General features: G+C 53.1%; 2 protein-coding genes across 2 annotated transcripts; one reads left to right on the forward strand and one right to left on the reverse strand.

Moving 5' to 3' along the window:
• Nucleotides 1–300: 300 nt before the first annotated feature.
• On the forward strand, nt 301–4,077 carry CABS01_16820 (uncharacterized protein; the record flags this gene model as incomplete). Its single annotated transcript, XM_060550149.1, has 6 exons — nt 301–404; nt 991–1,242; nt 1,489–1,771; nt 1,901–3,489; nt 3,724–3,879; nt 3,972–4,077. Coding segments are annotated over 6 exons (2,490 nt in total), but the record flags the coding sequence as incomplete, so codon positions are not given.
• Nucleotides 4,078–8,208: 4,131 nt separating this feature from the next.
• CABS01_16821 (FAD binding domain-containing protein) lies at nt 8,209–8,481 on the reverse strand (the record flags this gene model as incomplete). Its single annotated transcript, XM_060550150.1, has 1 exon — nt 8,209–8,481. The coding sequence occupies one exon, from the start codon at nt 8,479–8,481 to the stop codon at nt 8,209–8,211; it is 273 nt and encodes a 90-aa protein (XP_060402856.1).
• Nucleotides 8,482–8,528: the final 47 nt, after the last annotated feature.

The following is an 8,528-nucleotide window of genomic DNA, read 5'->3' on the forward strand; positions in this document are numbered from 1 at the left end:
TTCGTAATTGATCCATTCACCGGTCGGCTTTCGTTCTGCTGCGCCCCGGCTGGGACATCGAGCCCGAAACGACATCACGGAGTGCTGAATTTCTGGCAAGGTCAAGCCGAAGATGGAAGCTCGGCAAGTAAGATGAGTATCGTCCTTAGTCCGCGATAGACTCAGTACTACATATCAGTTCCGTCAATGTCATTGCCGAGTCTTATGGATCCACGTCATCCCGCAGCTGCTCTTCGGCGGTTCCATACACTTCAACCACTTATCCTTACGCCATTGGACTGACGACCCAGCGATTACAGCGTCAATGTCGGATTGGAAGTCCAATTCGACCTCGACGTACCGCAGCCCGCGCAGGGGCCAACTACGGCCCCTACTTACGATTATCGCGGCCTGCCCAACCTACGGTTAGAACCTCCTTTTTACACCTACGCAGAAGTTAATATAGTTCAATTGATCTCTTCGTCAACCCACGGTTCGAACCAATTACCCTGTAATAGGGATACCAACACTGATCAGTGGTTAAATTCCACTATCGCAGATCGGCAAGGCATCTCGCTACGCAGAAGAGACGACCTCCTAATACCGCACGGGATAGGAGATTCGTGCTAATCAACCTCACGGAAGCAGACGAAAAAAGAGGCGATTCTCGAATGCCGCACGGAATCGAGTAATCGTAGCCCTTTACTGCCCACGAGAGGTCGACGTCCACCACGTCAAACCACGTCAATTAACGGAACCGCTTGAGCGACCAGTCTTTCGTCGTCGCCTCAAGCAGCTTTTCCACCAAACAACTTTCCCGCGGCCGGCCCGCGATCAGAAATCAACCGGTCAAATCGGCAGAAGGAAATACCTACGCGGCGACTGCCCGCCCAACCAATCAGCGCGACGAACGAGCTCGACAGTACGGTATAAAAGAGCACCGCGCAATCGAGGAAAAGGATCTCCAAACGCAGACATTCTTGCTCGGCGGCGAAGGTGACCTTGTGGGAGTTGTGAAGCCAAGAGATCTACGGTATACGGAAAAGTCCACCACCACGAGGATCTCACGGATACGACCGCAAGCCCGCGATCTAGACGACCTCCTCGTAGCTCCCTCAACTACCCCCCGGGTGTTACTCAGGAATACAGTACAAGGGACGGTCTCACGAGGGAGGAGGGGATTCAGAGGTCCCAACAGCATCGAGCTGAGAGTATCGCGGATCTCGGAGACCAACCCAGGAAGAAGGCGGCCACCCCAAAGTGGTCCTGCGACCTCCCGCTACAGTCACCATTAGCCCAAGAAAAGGCCAAGAAGACGAGGATCTGAGGGGGAAAGAAAAGAATCCTCCAGAGGGCCGCTAAGGAGCTTCCTTTTTATGCTGGCTCCCAGCGCGAGATCACCAATTTCGGGAAATCAACCAAGCAACAGAAGGAATTGCCGGCGAACGACAATTGCTAGATCAGCGCAATTGGCCCACGAAAAAGACCGCCCAGGAAACTATAAAATAGGGCACCGAGAGGCCGTAAGAGAAAGGATCTCCAAGGCATTTGGCCCCAGCTAGTACGAGCGAAAATCGCGGTGGGCATCTTCGACAACTTCGCCAACTTCGCGATCTCACGAGAAGAAGGGCTCAACCTCGCCAACCGCACCCAACTGCCCATACGGTTCCTCTCCGAGCCGCCCGGCGTCTACTTTCGACTGTTACTACGGAATACCGCCCTAGAGGAAGTAGGTCGAGGAAGGGAGCAATTCAGAGATCACGAGGAGCACGAGGCTCACGAGGCTGGAAGTGTACGAAAACAGCGAAAATCGGCAACCGGCAAAGATCCCGAGACCAATCACTTCGTCTTCCTACGGTGACACAAACGTCTGCCGCTGCCGCTGGAAAAGGGACCGCCAAAACCTATCTTTTTATACTAGACGGAAAGGGGGTTCCCAGCAGGAACGATGGCCAGCGATCCAGAGGGGCAGCAGCAGTCACCAGAGATGGTAGAAACGAGAGCAGCAGCGAGAAGGCGAGAGGAGGCGGGAATCGCCCAAACCCCGACGAATTCGTCGGGCAGCGAAAGCACGGGTTTGCTACAGCCAACGCGCGGACCAGACATATCCCCGTCAAGATCAAACACGCCAGCGACCGCCAATACGGGCACAAGCCAGAGCACGACCCCCAGCGAGTCAGGGCAAGGAAGAAGAGGAAGAAACCCGATCCCAGACGGAATCCCAATCCCTCACAAGTGGGTGAATATCAACCCGGACTATTGGGGAACGTGGATGTACAGAATCGCGGATCAACCCAACGGCGAGCAAATTGACGCGGCATTGATCTATTTGACTGAGGTCTACGAGAGAAAGGGGCTGCAGGGGCAACCCCTGTTCTACGAAATCGCAGACGACCTCAGCCATTGGCCAGACGAATGGTTCGCAAGCGCAAGCCCAGGAATTGCGAAAGCAGTCAATGGATTCCTCCACGGGCGAGGGGTACTGCCAGCGCAATTACAATCGCGAGAACCTCACGAAATCCTAGCAGCGACGATTGCAGAGGAGGAATTCGTGCCATGGAGCCAGGCACAAGTCGACAGGGCGTATAATCGCTTTGACGAATTCAGAAAAAGGGTGAACGACCCGGATTTCCTTCCTACAATTACCAACGGCAATCTGTCGTCGCAGAAGGATATACAGAGGCAAAATATGGTGCCAGAAGTACGACAATCGACAACTCCGCCTATTTCGATCCACAGCTCGTCGCCGCTGCCAATGCGAAATTCGGTGCCAATCGGCCAGCAGGAAAGGAGGCAGACCACCCGAAGTCACCAACAATACGCAGCAACGCAGGGATCGCATACAGATACCGAAAATATGGCGGCAAATACGAGGCAATTCACAGACCTCAAAAAGATCTTCCCTAGAGAGAAATTGTACTCTGGGGGGAAGTACGAGGTCTTGCAAGAGACCCTGACGATGTTCTACGACTATTGCGAAAAAGTCGGGATCAGGGAACACCAATACCATTCGGTAATTAATGTCGTACTCGCAGGCAAGGCCTCTGATTACTACTACGAAGCGGTGCGTAATCTCGATCGGAACGACTTTCTCGGCATTATTGACGCAATCCGAAGCCGCTTCGAGACCCACGATAGGAATCTAGAGCTCCTATCTGAGCTACGAGCGATTTCTTTCGCATCTGTGGCCAGGACAATGGAGGGCAAATCGCGAGTAGAAATCCTCGAAGAGCTCATCGATCGAATTGACAAGCTAGCGAAAACCCAGCCAAATGAGGGGACCAACGAGCGGAAAGTCGGATATCTCTGTACCGCAGTCCAGCGCGTTCCAGAGGCAAAAATAACCCTGCACCAAGCACCCGAAGACTACGAGACGCTCTGCTCGAGGCTGAGGTCCAGCTTCAACATTGAGGCGAGAATGCCGCGCCAAACCCACCTCCAGGCGTACGACGGCCCTCACCAGCAGCATTGGGTCGATCGAACGTACAATGGGAAAGGAAAAGAAGCCAGGTACGGCAATCGCCAGCAGGGAGGCCCAGATTCGTCGAATGGGCAGAGATTCAACTCGCGAGCAGGGCAACGGAAGAAGCAGTGTTTTATCTGCAAAAAGGATGGATGTTGGTCAAGCAACCACTCCGAGGAAGAGCGTGCCAAATCGTACGAACAATACAGAAAATCGAGGGCAGCAGACGGCAAAACCAGCCCTCATCGATTTAACCAATTCCTCGTCATATATGAGGGCAGATCCGGGGGCACGGAACCCAGCGAAGGCAGCCAATTTGGCGGCCTGAAGCATCCGCACCCCATGGGAGACTCGGAAGATGAGGAAGATCTCACCCCCTATACCGACGAATTGGATTACGACGAAGTCGACGATATCAACCACTCTTTCTTCGCACCGTCAGCCTCGGGAGGATATACGAGGCTGAACGAACAAAAGGCAGTGGAAGCTCTTAATGAGCAGGCTTTCATCCACGGATGGCAAGGGAAAGTCCCTCAGACGACGGATACGGAGGTGGACGAAAGGACGAATCCAACAGCGCAGAATTCCATTCTCTTGACACCCGAGGAGAAATTGGTGCCTCTCTTGACATCTGAAGAGAAGAAACATGGTGCCGAGCAATTCCAGGGGCAGCCAGAGGGGTCCTTTTTATACCACCCAGATCACTCGAATGCTGAGCTCGTACAGGCATTCCACGCGAGCGAAAGGTACGGCCCAGACAATTTCCATGGGATTATCCCAGACACTGGGGCATCGCAATGGTCAACAGGAGGAAAAGGGCAATTCCAGGCGCTGCAGAAAATCGCGCCAGTAACGCTCAATACGTCGACGGCGGGCAGTGCGAGAATCAGCTTCGGCCCAGGCGAGGAAATCGTCGCCCTGGGTACGGTGGAAGTACAGACGCACTTCGGAACGATGACTTTCCACATTTTGCCCGTCAATACACCATTTCTCCTATGTCTGAAAGACATGGATCGACTGGGCATTATATTCGACAATACGAGGAACAGGATCTCCAGTGGCAAGCACTTCGAGACAGTCGAACGACGATGGGGGCACGCGTTCATGAGGCTTACCAACGACACGAAGTCGATTAATTACCTGACGGAAAGTGAGCTCAGACGACTACACAGGAGATTTGGCCACCCGTCAGTCGCGAGGCTGTACAGCCTCCTGAAGCAATCGGGTAATGATGATGTCGAAATAGGGGCGCTGGAGCAGTTAACGAAAGTGTGCCACCAATGCCAAATGAATGCGCAGAGCCCACGCAGATTCAAATTCAAATTGCGTGATGAGCTCAACTTCAATTGGGAGATCGTCGTCGATATCTTCTACTTGAACAGTCGACCGGTCCTACATATAATCGACGAGGCTACATCATTCCAGGCAGGGCAATTCCTGCGGGATCTGCAAGCAAAAACAGTATGGGCAGCTCTGCGAAAAAGCTGGATCGACACATACCAGGGACCGCCAGACGGCATCAGAACCGACGCTGGCACCAGTTTTAAGTCAGCGGAATTCAAGGAAAATGCGACGGCCTACGGTATACAGTTGAAAGTCGTGCCCGTCGAAGCGCACCACAGCATTGGAAAGGTAGAAAGGGCGCACCAGCAGTTGAAAAGAGCGTTCAAAATCATCAAAGAGGAAAATCCCGATTCCGACGACGACGAATGCCTCCAGACGGCACTCAAATGCTGCAACGACACCATGGGGCCCAACGGGCTCATACCGACGCTTCTGGTATTTGGAGCATATCCAAGGACGACCTCGGCCTCGCCACCGTCGCCAGACGTAAGCCAACGAGCCCGAGCAGTCGAAAAAGCAATGCGGGCACTACGCGAGGTGAGCGCAAGAAGGCAAATCAACGAGGCAATTGCTGCGCGCAATGGGCCCGACATAGGGGTCAATTTGGATATGCCGCTGAATTCGGATGTACGAGTATGGCGCGAAATCACTCAACAGTGGGCTGGGCCGTTCAAATTGATTTCCGTCGACGAGCGCTCTTGCGTAGTCGCGAGAGATCGAGACCAGCCACTCGAGGTAGCAATTACGGCAGTCAGACCATATCATATAGATCCCATCGAGGTGATTTCCAACCCACAAGAGGAAGAAGAGCCAGGGGAAACTATACAACCCGCGGCAGAGGCACAGGAAATCATCCTCGACGAAATCGTCGTAGCAGTACCAACAGACGACGAGGAAGAGGAAATCGCCGAAAGGGCACCAATACCACCGGCGAGACGTCGCGGAAGACCACGACGGCAAGCACCAACGCGGCAATTCATCACCAGCGACGAGGTAACCAACACCTTTTATACGGCAAAAGAGAAAGCCGATTTCGAGCTGGCAGTCAAACTACGCAAGGAAGGCGTAATCACAACCGCTGGAAAGCCGTATGAGGGATCAGATCTCATCGAAGCAGACGCTCTTCGCGATCGAGGGGTCTACCGATTTATCCTCTACGACCCAGAGAAACATGAAAACCTCCGCATATTCAAATCGCGAATGGTTCGTGAAATCAAAGGAAAAGGAACACCCCAGCCGTACGAGAAATCCAGGCACGTAATTCAGGGGTACGGCGACGTCGAGAAGGCGACGCTGCTCACACAATCGCCCACAGTACAGCGCTGCAGCCAACGATTAATGATGGCACTGATGGCATCGCTGCGGAAAAAGGGGTATGAGATTTGGAGCCGTGATATTACTCAGGCCTACACTCAATCGGCCACAGGGCTCACAAGGAAAATCCTGGCCTACCTACCGAAGGAAATGGCCAGCAAGTACCCAGAAGGCACGATTATCGAAGTGCTCAAACCACTGTATGGGCTCGCAGAATCGGGCACCCATTGGTGGGCCACATATCACGATTTTCACATCAATCAGTTGTCGATGGTCACATCTACGTACGACCCTTGCCTGCTGGTCTCTGAGCACGCAGGCGACCAATTTGGAATCGTCGGAATGCAGACCGACGATACATTGGGCGTATCCGATGTCAACTTCATGAAGAAGGAGGATGAGGAGCTCCAGAAAGCGGGCTTCGCAGCGAAGCCAAAAGAGGTCCTCACGACGAACAACCCACTGGCGTTCAACGGCGGGATTCTCACGATCGAAGGGGAAACCGTCGTCTTCCGGCAAAAGGGGCAGGGCGAGAAGATCAGCCTCGTCGATCCGAACGCAGTCGACGTCAAAAAACGATACAAGGCTGAGCTCGCGCGAGGGGCATACATTGCGAGCATATGCCAGCCCGAGGCGACCTTTGACTGCGCTAGAGCAGCGCAGGCCACAGAACCGGACGAACGAGACGTCGAGGCACTCAACAAGCGGCTCAAGTGGCAGCAATCGAATCTCGACCGAGGTCTCGTCTACTACCCGATCGACCTCGCAGCCAGCAAGCTCTACGTCTTCGTTGATGGCTCATTTGCGAACAACGAGGACCTCACCTCGCAATTGGGGTATATTATCATTCTCGCCAACGAGAGTATGGGCGAGAGCGAATTCACAATACATGGCAATGTAATCCACTACTCGTCAACCAAAAGTAAGCGGGTAACGAGAAGTGTGCTGGCGTCAGAAGTCTACGGCATGGTCAACGGCGTTGACCTCGCCCACGCGATTTCAACGACGCTGAGGAAGATCACCGATCGACTCAACCTTCCACCAGTCCCAACGGTCGTCTGTACCGATTCCTACTCGCTGTACGAATGCCTGGTCAAATTGGGGACTACGAAGGAAAAGAGGCTCATGATAGACATCATGGCCCTCAGGCAGTCGTACGAAAGACGCGAGATCCTCGAAATCCGTTGGATCAATGGCGACGACAACCTCGCCGACGCGTTCACGAAAGCAGCACCCAACAAGGGGTTGGAGCAATTCGTGGGCAGCGGAAAAGTCAACGTACGAATGGAAGGATGGGTCACACGAAAGGAGCAGAGAAAAGGGGGAAAAGGAGACGACCTGGCAGACGGGCCCGAGGTCGAATTACACCTCCAACCGCAGTAGGTAAATCGATAAAAGAAAGAGAAAGTCAGTGTCGGATTGGAAGTCCAATTCGACCTCGACGTACCGCAGCCCGCGCAGGGGCCAACTACGGCCCCTACTTACGATTATCGCGGCCTGCCCAACCTACGGTTAGAACCTCCTTTTTACACCTACGCAGAAGTTAATATAGTTCAATTGATCTCTTCGTCAACCCACGGTTCGAACCAATTACCCTGTAATAGGGATACCAACAGTCAACTTCTACGCTGATAGTCGATGTCTTCGCGCTTTTTGTCGTGCACGTTCAAGGCCCGGCACGTTTGGCCTGACGATCACGTACACCACTTAACCCCGAAACGTGATCGAGGCTTGATGACGGATTGTCCCGGGAAAATATCCTAGTCCTCCTCGCCGTGGCAGTAGCACTTCCAAATACTGGCATACGAACCACGAAACATAGACACCTCCATCGTGGAGATTTGAGATCTTTAAAAGCTCAACACGGTATCCGCAGTACCCTAATGTCAATCGGACGATACCATTGCGTACGCATCTCTTGGCAGAGGGCGCGAGATCAATATTTCACAAAGAACTTTATTCGGGCACTACGGGTCTATCGTCTATAGTTATCATGTTTCCCCCCAAGATCCAGGCTAGAGATTATTCGTTTCTTGACATTTGCATTTTTTGAATTTAGCGGACGTCCTTACTTCGTCCATAGCAAGCTCGTTGATTGCATTTAGGACTCAAACAGGGATCCGAAAGCCCGTCTTCCGAAGGTCCTGGAAAACTCTGCCTGGGTCGTATTCCGACGAAATATTCCTCATGAAGTGGACTGTTTCCTCGCCATAGTCCGAAATTGGCGTCTGATCAAGACCGCTGTAGTTCAAAAACTCCCAGTCCTTTTGGAGTTTCTCATCATCAGCAAACTTGTTGATGACACGCTCAAGTTCGAGTAAGAGAGGCCAGATCAACTCCTGGTTCTCTGCGGTATCTACCGTGAGTGCTAGGAGCCACATGAGAGCCGGGCCGTCTGCGACCACCCTCCCAAGGCCGAGGACGTTGC

Source organism: Colletotrichum abscissum (genome assembly GCF_030869225.1).
Source record: "Colletotrichum abscissum strain IMI 504890 chromosome Unknown Scaffold_166.1, whole genome shotgun sequence".
Taxonomy (NCBI): Eukaryota; Fungi; Ascomycota; class Sordariomycetes; order Glomerellales; family Glomerellaceae; genus Colletotrichum; species Colletotrichum abscissum.